This window comes from Lactuca sativa, chromosome 6 (genome assembly GCF_002870075.4).
Source record: "Lactuca sativa cultivar Salinas chromosome 6, Lsat_Salinas_v11, whole genome shotgun sequence".
Lineage (NCBI taxonomy): Eukaryota > Viridiplantae > Streptophyta > Magnoliopsida > Asterales > Asteraceae > Lactuca > Lactuca sativa.
In genome coordinates this window covers 156,969,157-156,980,069 of record NC_056628.2, presented here as the reverse complement: position 1 = coordinate 156,980,069, position 10,913 = coordinate 156,969,157, and the positions used below count along the sequence as shown (strand labels likewise).

Genomic DNA, 10,913 nt, shown 5'->3' with positions numbered 1-10,913 from the left:
ATATTATATTCCGGTTGAGATGTCATAAAAAATTAATCAATCTACCAGAGGAAAGATACATGCTAACATTTTGAATTTGTATTGCACTCCAGAAACCAACCGTAGTCTCATAGACCATTCTCACATATCTTAATAGGTCTTAGAATTCCCCCAAATTCAGCTACAAGAAGTCATGGATGCACTTCTTGAATCAATCCTCTCGACTGAAATTCATTTGTTAGTTAGATGCAGTGACCAAAATGTAAGATTTGTGAAGTTCATTATTATTTATTAGTGTTAACTTTTGGCAAATTATGAAACTAATATTATATTTTTATTCATAACAAGGCTTTTTTTTGTAATAATTTCTTTGATCGGAAGATATGTATATCTGATTAGGTGTAGCCTGAAAAATCATATTTTAATTTTTATAAGGGAAAAATATTTTAGAAATTGACCAAATTACAATGTCTGAGTTTGATGTTTATGGCTATGACAATGCACTTTAATTGTAATGTTTATCAAATTTCTTTACAGAATTTAGCGTTGCTGGTACATATAGCAACTTATTGTTGCTTTTGGTTTTACATGACCAATATGAAAAGTGTCATATGAGTCTACATGGGGGTTTGTATACCGAACAAAGTAAATTCATAAAGGTACTACACAACATGTTTTAATCAATGAGTCACATCGTGTTGTGATAAAACAAATATCACGTACATCATTTATGTTAAAAACTACTGTATTAAAACATCAAATTGCTCTAATACAAATATTAAATATTTTTATTCAATAAATTTGGTTCAAAAACTCAAAATGAATCTAACTAACATTTTTTATTAAAATTTCACCTAAAACAATATCATCTATCAATATGATGTGTATTTAATTTATATTATACGCGTTTAACGCGGATCATAATCTAGTTATTATAATAAGGCATTTTCAATTCTAAACCTATTAAAAGGTTTTACTTTTGTCATGCCAAATTTTTATCAAATTATTTTAAAATAATAATTTATCTTTTTAAATCCTAAACATTTTTCGAAGGCATTTCTTTGGAATATTTTAAATTACTCTTACCTATATAGAACGTGTTATAAAATGTATTTTCAAATTTATCATTTTTAAGTTTATGTATATTATTATAAAACAAAAGATGGTAGAAATTATCATATAGTTATAAAAGTAATAACAATATATTATATGTTTCCTATGTTTTTTTCATATTCAATAATAATGTTTTTTACTAATGTTTTTACTTTGTATGTTCAAAGTCGTATGCAAAGAACTCAGGACAATAAAAACTTTTCAATAAATTATTCAATTGATAAAAGGCTTTGTAAATAAAAAGATATCATATTAGAGGTGTTTTAATATTAAAGAGCATTTGGCCTAGCATTAAAGAGTGACACTTTCAAATGAGAGTTCATAGTTTAAGTCTCACTAGTAGTCATATAGTGGTATTTAGAAGTAGGTTAGTTAGTTGGTTAAAAAAAAGTGTTTGAATAAATAATTTTCTTTCCTTAAGACCCTTGTGTGTTATGAGTGTTTGTTTGGATGAATCAGTTTGATTTTGGTTTTTTCAAAACTTTGATTTAAATAGTCCAAATTAAATTTAAATTCGATCTGATCCAACCAAACTATAATTCGGTTGTATTGGTTTTTATAATCCAGTTTTTGAAACTCATAACATTTTAAAACCGTCTATAATTAAAATATTAATCAACTTTATTGAAGAAACAAAGATAAATTGTTTAGCTTTGGTTTAAAATTTATAAAAAACTACTAAAAACGATATTAAAGTTTAGTATTTTATAGGTAACAACTTTTGAGAGAAAAGACTTATTAAGGTATTTTTATTAGGTGAGACTTTTAGAACTTATTTGAAAAAGTAAATTACAAAATTAATAAACAATTAAAGATGTATATTAAAAATAAATAAATAATACATTTTTATTAAGTTTTTTTGTGGATTATTTGGTTCTTATTTTATAAACCGTAACTAATCCAAAATAATAATTCAGTTTTGTTGAAAATCAATCCAATAATCTGAATATCTTTAACCAAATTGACCAATTCAAATAGTCCAATTAAACAAATATTCAATATTAATGTTTTTTATTAATGCAATTAAATGATTTTTAATTAAATATATATCTATAATAATAATAATTTTACTTTATATGTTCTAAGCATATGAAAAGAACTCAAGACAAAATTTAGGTTTCGATAAAAACTTTTCAACAACTTATTCAATTAATAAAAGGCTTTGTCAATAAAAAGATATCATATTAGAGGTGCCCTAATAAATCCTAATAAATAGTATTTTTCTTTCATTAAGACCCTTACGGATACAATTGTACTGCATAAGATGATTGTTACGTAACAACATATGTGTTGTGTTTTATTTAAAATTTATTTTGTTTGGTTAATTTGCAACATTATGCCTTTACAATATCCCTACCAATGTTTGTTAAAATTGGTTTGTTCGTATTATTCATCATTCTTAAAACACATTTTAAAATCAAACATGCCAAATCAGGAAGTTTCATAAGAAGATAATTGTAGTTAATTTCAAGGTTCCATTCTTCCATCTCCCTTTTTTGGAGACTAACGTAGTCGATAATTACAATGATAAATATGAACCTTTAATAATCCAACCTCAACTTTGCGCCACTAACAAAGTTCCAAACTATAACTCCTAATGCAAAGAGATTTTAGATGTGCCATCAGTTTAACTATTACCACAATATGATAGTTTGTGTGTGTATATATATATATATATATATATATATATATATATATATATATATATATATATATATATATATATATATATATATATATATATATATATATATATATATATATATATATATATATATATATATATATATATATATATATATATATATATATATATATATATATATATATATATATATATAGTTTCATGTTTAGTCTTGCTAATTCTTTATCATATATTGTAGGCACGGTTACTCATTGATTTTGTGATGTCGCGTATATTGGACAATTGATAATAGCTTACAAGAAAATATATTTAATATTTGTATTATTGGGAATTTATACACCATGTATATGTACAAGATGAGGGATAAGGAATTTATCCAATTTGTGAGATGCTCATTTCCTTCATTTATTTGTACATATCCAGTATCCACATAACACTTGGCTACTAGCCTACTACGTTCAATAATATATTAAATTAATTAGGATATAATAAATATAATTATTATAGAAATTTATGCTTACAAAAGAATTTAAGTTACTATGTGATATAGAAAATTGTAAAAAAAAAAACAGTTGTTACTCACCTGTGTGTATTGTTTAGTAAAATCGGGTTTATGCAATCTTCTTTTTTTTTTATCTTGAAATAATTTTTATCTTGTATTTTTTTATATATTTTTCAACACTTTTATTTTTACTAAAAACAAATAAATATATTAAAAGTTATAAGTTTTTTTTGGAAGAGAATTAAAAATTATAAGTTTTATCATCTATAGTTAATTACCCATATGTTATTATGTTACAACTTATTTTATTTTCACAATAGGATAATCATATACCTTTTTTTTTATTCATGAGATAATTATAACATGACAGTCTTTGAAATTTATCATTCACGTGAGAATAATTGCGGTGTACAACAAAAAATTATTATAAGTTTATTGTACAATATGGTTGTTACCATGTGAATGATGAATAAAATCAATTGTTTTATGTACGTTCACATCTGAATAATCATCGTGTATGTAAATATATGTAGATTCTCATATTAACTCTCCAGAAGAATATTTACGGAGAGATGAGAGACTCCAACATATATAGACGTTTAATGAAAAACCTCTTTGTCTTTTATGTAATTTAACAAATCCTATATCTATTTATCTATCTTAAACATAATTGTCTTTTATGTAATTTTACATATTTTACAAGCTTGCACCTATTTTTGCTAAATACTTACACATATAGGATGGTTTATAGGACGATATGGAGACGACATATAAGGGTATATGAATAGCATTGCTCTTGTATTACTTTGCCCATGTATTGTAGCAGAAGGCTTTAATGCATAAACAATTGAAGTGTTCTAAGTGATAAGATCACAAATGCCATGATCATCTATGTTTATACAAATTGTACAACCCTTTAATACACAATATATGTATTAAAAACTTGTACAATCGTCACATGGTCTTATACATTTTGTCAATTAATTTTTTCATAAATCAAACATAATAATTACAAATTACTACTAGGTTTTAGTCCATACGATACATTTTCATTGAATAAAAAAGAATTTTTTTTAATAGGTGATTTTTCTTCCACCGTAAGAACATTTCTCTAAGCTTTGAAATTGAAAAAATAAAGAGGGCATTTTTTAGGGTTTAAATATTTTGGGCTAATAAACAACTAAATAATAGACAGGCTATGAAATAGCAACCTATTTATTGAAATCGTGAATAGGATTTGCCATATCCTTTCTAATAAGGGAATATTTTTTTGTCATTTGTCACTTTCATTTAATTTGTCAAATGTCATTTTATAGTTATTTTGAATTAATTTTTTTTCACATGTTATTTTATAGGTTTTTCTATTTTATTAAATTTCATATAATATTTTAATTTAATAATTGCAATAAATGTAGTAATAAATGGATATCAATTTTCATTAATGAACTTACCTTTTAATTTCAAAATCCATAAAATTAAAGTTCATTAATTTCTTTTATTTATTTAAATTATTTGTTTAAATTTAAAAGATAAAAAAATATTTTCATTATAATAATTAGTTATTTTTCTTTTTTTTCTTATATACCAAAGTTTTCAAATATTTTGATCTTTATATATTTTTATTAATTAAATCATGTAATACACAAGTCTCGCAACTAGTTCCTGATCAAAATAGAATTTTCTTAATTTTTAGCTATTTTTAAAAGGTGATTAGAAAAATCATTATTTTTATCTTTCTCTCATAAAAAAATACAAATTGTCTATTTATTTAAATCTTTGTGGTCATTTTATATATTTAATCAAGAATTTTTTATTTTTTATTTTTTGAAATTACAATAAACCGAAAATAATAAATTGCAATGCAATTTGTAATTGTATACCAACTTTTGCAACCCAATAATTGAATAGAAAAAAAATGAAAAATCAAACCAACCGAAAAGCTGTCACGATCTGACTCATCTTTCATCTTCACCTCTCAAAATTCTTCTCAATTCTGTGTAATATATGTACTCTCAGGGTTGCGCGCAGAAACCTACTCAAGGATTCAAGTAACACATATTCTCAGGTGCTCTTTGATGGTGGAACTTCCGAGCCGAATTGGGATTCTTCCGTTCAGGAACAAGGTATTGTTGCCGGGCGCAATCATTCGAATTCAATGCACGTCTCCGAGCAGGTAATGTAATTGTAGCTTCTTTTGATTGATTTTAACATGATGATCCTATCAACTTTTGTTTTTATTTCGTTGAATACATTCAAAAGCTGGGTTGTTTGGCTCCTTTCTAGTTAATTTGTTTGGTAGCAAATGAATCATCATGACAAGTTGTGATCGATTTTGGGTTTCTAAACGCCTTATCATTTCTAGGTTCAACAATTTGATGGTTTTATCCGTAATTTGACTAATATTGTTGGAAGTTTGTTGTTTCATATAGTCTAAGGAGTTCAAATTGAGTTGATGCTTTTAATTATCTAATATTATTGTCATTCAAATAAGCTAATTTTATACTAAAATTGCATTCAAATACTGTTTGCCGGGTGTTCTCAAAGTGATTGATTGGTGTTTCCATTGATGCAGTGTGAAATTGGTGGAAGAAGAATTATGGCAGAGGGAGGAGAAAGGGTTGATTGGCATTCTACCTGTTCGAGATGTTGCAGAGGGTTCCATGGTGACTCAAGGTGGTGATTTCATTATGACTCCATCTTTTCCTTTTGAGTTAAAATGATAATTTTGTTAGGGTCACTTTCCTATTCTTCAATCATTTAAGAACCACAGTCATTCTTTAATAAATGATCATTATAACAACAACAACAACAACAACAACTATACCCAATTCCCATGTCATCAAGATACATCAGCAAAAGATATACATAGAAAGTAACATTGACCCTGTTGAGTATAGGGGCTGATTTGGGAGATAGAAGCTCCAAGAATCAACAAGGTTTATCAGATTCTCACAAGCTTGATGGGAAAAGTCAACAAGAACCCAACTGGCATACAAGGTATATTTTGTCAATATAGCTATTTTATAAGCAATTTATGATAAAATTCTTTGTCTTTATGACTTTATGTTTGATGTTAGGGGTGTTGCTGCTCGTGCATTACATCTATCAAGAGGAGTTGAGAAACCAAGTGGTAGGGTTACATACATAGTTGTTCTTGAAGGATTGAGTAGATTTAGTGTTGAGGAGCTTAACACAAGAGGAACTTACACCACTGCAAGAATTTCTCCAATTGATATGACAAAGGCTGGTATACCATCAAAACCACCTTATTCCTTTTCAATTTCTATGTAGATTCACATTCACCATGTTTACTTTATGGATTTCATGCTATTTGAATAAAGTGAAAAGATTTGGATTTCATGCTATTTGAATAAAGTCAAAACAGTTCATTCAATCCAAAATAGAAACAATCTTTGTCTATACAAAAGGGTAGAATGGTCATTTTTTCATATTCAAACAGTTCATTCGGTCCAAAAAAAGAAACAATCTTTGTTTATACAACATCATTTATCCATTCATGCATGAATATTGAAGAAGCATTATGCCAATGAGTTGAAGTTTTCATCATTGGTAATTGAGCTATTCAACTATTGAATAAAACATGAAATGGAGTATAAATATGTTAAATTTCAAAGTTTATATCATTTAGGGTCTTTCAAGATGCTGAGTTGCTACAGTTTTCTAATCTTAATTAGAAATGGAGCAAGTAGAACAAGACACAGACTTCATAGTATTGTCTAGACAGTTTAAACAAATTGCCATGGAGCTTATTTCTGTTCTTGAACAGGTATAAACAGTCACTATTCTCATTCTTATTTTCTTAAAAGTAATATTGTAACATTTCTTTTTTTTCAAAATTTCATTTTTAGAAACAAAAAACTGGAGGGAGAACTAAAGTTCTTCTAGAAACTGTCCCTGTGCACAAACTGGCAGATATATTTGTTGCTAGTTTTGAGATTAGCTTTGAAGAACAGCTGGCAATGTTAGATTCTGTTGATGTAAAAGTAAGGCTTTCAAAAGCCACAGAATTAGTTGATAGACATTTACAGGTAAAAAAAAAAAAAAAACTTATAATTTTAGTTTTAGAAACTTTGCAATTTATAGTAGAAATTAATGAAATTATTACATGTATCAGTCTATTCGCGTGGCAGAAAAGATTACACAAAAGGTTGAAGGACAGCTGTCAAAAACACAGAAGGAATATCTTTTACGCCAGCAGGTATGTTTTTGGATTTTTTTTTCTTTTTTTTTTTTTTTTGATATAATTTTTTTCTTGAATGTAAACCAGATGAGGGCTATTAAAGAAGAGCTTGGAGATAATGATGATGAAGATGATGACGTGGCAGCCCTTGAAAGAAAGATGCAAGATGCTAGAATGCCTCCCAATATTTGGAAACATGCACAAAGGGAATTAAGGTTTGTTTTTACTTTTTATTAACACTTAAAGTAGACGCTAAATTACATTTTTGGTCCCTGAGTATAGCTGATTTTTGCAATTTCGGTCCTTATTTATGGTTCTTGAAACGTTTTTGGTCCCAAAAAATATAGTCATGTTACTTGGAATAGTAACCAAAAACATGACAAAAACCTCAAATTAGGACCAAAATTGAAAAAATCAGATATACTCAGGGACCAAAAATGTAAATTCCTCTTCCAATCTCATTCATTATGGGATATTGAGTATTGTTGTTGTTTCTTTAAACTCTTGACAAATAAATATGATTTTTTTTTTAACATTTATGTAAAATGTTATTATATCAGGAGATTGAAAAAAATGCAACCTCAGCAACCAGGGTATAACAGCTCACGTGTTTACCTTGAGCTTCTTGCTGATTTGCCATGGCAGACAACCAGTGAAGAAGGTGAGTTGGATTTAAAAGCTGCAAAAGAAAGGCTTGATAGTGACCACTATGGCTTAGTCAAAGTCAAACAAAGGATTATTGAATATCTAGCCGTTCGCAAGGTTGGAAAAACATTTAATTTGGAATGATGGAATCATGGAAGGAATGGAATTGTTCATTCCATTCCATTGTCATGTTGTGATGAATTTCTTGAATTGCAGCTGAAACCGGATGCGAAAAGCCCGATACTATGCTTTGTGGGCCCACCAGGTGTCGGGAAAACATCATTGGCATCATCAATTGCTGCTGCTCTTGGGAGGAAGTTCATAAGAATATCTCTTGGTGGTGTAAAAGATGAAGCCGACATTAGAGGCCATAGAAGGACATACATTGGAAGTATGCCAGGTCGCCTCATTGATGGATTAAAGGTTTGATAAAAAATTGTTGATTTAGAAAAAAGTCTGCAACCCCGTCATTTACCCTTTCTTTGACTTTCTTAATTCAATTTTGACTTCAGAAAGTATCCGTTTGCAACCCCGTAATGTTACTAGACGAAATCGATAAAACGGGTTCCGACATTCGCGGCGATCCTGCATCAGCACTTCTTGAAGTTCTTGATCCCGAACAAAACAAATCATTCAATGATCAGTATCCTAATCACGAATCATTTTTCACGAAATCTTTATATACTTCCATGTGTAATTCCTTAAACTTTTATAATAAACTTTAAAGCTATCTGAATGTTCCTTTCGATCTATCGAAAGTCATATTTGTGGCGACTGCAAATAGAGCACAACCAATTCCTCCGCCACTTTTAGACAGAATGGAAGTCATCGAGCTTCCTGGATATACATCTGATGAAAAGCTTCGAATAGCAATGCGCCATTTAATTCCACGTGTCCTTAATCAACATGGCTTGACTTCCGATTTCCTAAAATTTCCCGAGGTATGCAATTATTCTAATAATAATAAATAGTTTATCTGATGATATAAAATTTAATTTTATATATTATGGTAGGAAATGGTGAAACTTGTTATTGAAAGGTACACAAGAGAAGCTGGTGTGAGGAATCTTGAAAGAAACCTTGCTGCCATAGCTCGATCAGCAGCTGTAACAGTTGCAGAACAGCAACAAAATAATAATAATAATGTTTCACTCAACCAAATTTCTTCACCATTGTTGGAAACTAGACTTGAAGGAGGAGGAGGGGCAGAAGTGGAAATGGAAGTTATAGCAATGGGTGGTGGTGTTAATAATCATGAAATATCAAATGTATTCACCATTATGTCACCCTTGATTGTGGATGAAGAAATGCTCGAAAAAATACTAGGGGTAAGTTATATAGGAACGAATGTTAATAATCATGAAAGGGTAAAATGGTCATTTAATGATGCAATTGAATGCAATGCAGCCTCCAAAGTATGATGATAAAGAAGCTGCAGAGAGGGTGGTGACTCCGGGAGTTTCTGTTGGTTTAGTTTGGACGGCTTTTGGTGGAGAAGTCCAGTTTGTGGAGGCTACTGCCACCGCCGGAAAAGGTGATCTCCACCTCACCGGTCAACTCGGTGATGTCATCAAAGAGTCGGCTCAAATAGCATTGACATGGGTATATGGATGGCATCCTTCTTTTTTATTTTTTTTTTTCTGCTGATGTGGAATTTTGATGCTGACGTGGCAAAGAAAAAAAAAATTCAGGTAAGAGCTCGGGCAAATGAACTTGATTTAGTTAGTGCAGAAGAAAAGAATCTTCTAGAAGGTCGAGATGTCCATATACATTTTCCAGCAGGGGCAGTGCCAAAAGATGGACCATCAGCTGGCGTGACACTTGTCACTTCACTGGTTTCACTTTTTAGTCGAAGAAGGGTAAGACCAGATACTGCAATGACAGGTGAAATGACCTTACGGGGTCTCGTTTTACCAGTCGGGGGTATCAAGGATAAGGTTAGTTTCGTCATTTTACACAAGTAGATTGCTATTTTGGGTAGCTTATCATATGAAATATTTAAATAGGTGTTGGCAGCTCACCGGTATGGGATTAAGAGAGTGATTATGCCGGAAAGAAATTTGAAAGATTTGGTTGAAGTCCCGGCGGCTGTTCTTGGAAGTTTGGAGGTAAATAAATACATGAAAGAAGAAGCTAATTTTTTTTTTATAGAGATGAAAGTAGATTGATATATAATTCAAAGTATGATGTATTAATGATTTTTGGTGTGTAGATACTACTTGCAAAGAGGATGGAGGATGTGCTTCAACATGCTTTTGAAGGTGGGTGTCCATGGAAACATCATTCCAAGTTATAAAGAAAGAAAGAAGATTTTTATCTAACACGTGTTATATTATTGTTTTCTTTTCTTCAATGTTGAATTGTTTTCTTTCTTGTATCATCTCATGAATGTGTAAAAATCATCTGATTTTTTAATCACAAAGACTTGTAATCTTTGTTAAAAGACATTTTGTGTTGATCGCTAAGTGTTGTGTTGATGAATGATGAAAGAAAACATAGATAATCGGCTTTAGAAGATAGCTTATATCGAATCTTATCCAAATTCTAAAAGCCCTAATATTTAGAAATGGTTTCCAAGTAAGAAATTAGTCCTGATTATCATCTAATACCTCATTAGACTATATTTTTGGGTTTTAATATAAAAATAGATCATGTAGCAACTGTGGAATAGAAGTTGCGAATAAGGAAACTAAATGCAAAAACTGCACAGTAGAATATGCAACACTTCTCATAAAAAGATTGCATTAGATCATAAACATACTTCCATGCATAAATAGGGTTTAGGAGCATCATTAACAAACTCCACGTCAATCCTAAACCAAGCTTCA

The 10,913-nt window shown here is 29.4% G+C and overlaps 1 protein-coding gene across 3 annotated transcripts; it reads left to right on the top strand.

Annotated features, from left to right (window-relative positions):
• The first annotated feature begins 5,160 nt into the window (after positions 1-5,160).
• LOC111901177 (lon protease homolog 2, peroxisomal) lies at positions 5,161-10,550 on the top strand. Of its 3 annotated transcripts, XM_023897057.3 has the most exons (17): positions 5,161-5,412; positions 5,812-5,912; positions 6,137-6,236; positions 6,317-6,486; positions 6,935-7,026; positions 7,109-7,288; positions 7,375-7,458; positions 7,528-7,655; positions 8,001-8,202; positions 8,302-8,508; positions 8,598-8,728; positions 8,813-9,026; positions 9,099-9,413; positions 9,493-9,687; positions 9,777-10,022; positions 10,092-10,193; positions 10,298-10,550. In XM_023897057.3, the coding sequence occupies exons 1-17, from the start codon at positions 5,315-5,317 to the stop codon at positions 10,379-10,381; spliced, it is 2,649 nt and encodes an 882-aa protein (XP_023752825.1). In that variant the 5' UTR covers positions 5,161-5,314; the 3' UTR covers positions 10,382-10,550. The 3 variants fall into 3 exon arrangements, with proteins under 3 accessions (XP_023752825.1, XP_023752826.1, XP_023752827.1); XM_023897058.3 differs by lacking the exons at positions 5,161-5,412; positions 5,812-5,912; positions 6,137-6,236 and having other exon boundaries at positions 6,348-6,486; positions 6,917-7,026; XM_023897059.3 differs by lacking the exons at positions 5,161-5,412; positions 5,812-5,912; positions 6,137-6,236 and having other exon boundaries at positions 6,348-6,486; positions 6,889-7,026.
• Positions 10,551-10,913: the final 363 nt, after the last annotated feature.

What these genes read in the sequence shown, in the direction of transcription:
- LOC111901177 (XM_023897057.3), top strand. Translation starts at nt 5,315, where the DNA reads ATGGTGGAACTTCCGAGCCGAATTGGGATTCTTCCGTTCAGGAACAAG. An exon ending in AACAAATCATTCAATGATCA is followed by an intron (nt 8,729 to 8,812) that starts GTATCCTAATCA and finishes TAAACTTTAAAG; the next exon opens with CTATCTGAATGTTCCTTTCG. An exon ending in TCGGGGGTATCAAGGATAAG is followed by an intron (nt 10,023 to 10,091) that starts GTTAGTTTCGTC and finishes ATATTTAAATAG; the next exon opens with GTGTTGGCAGCTCACCGGTA.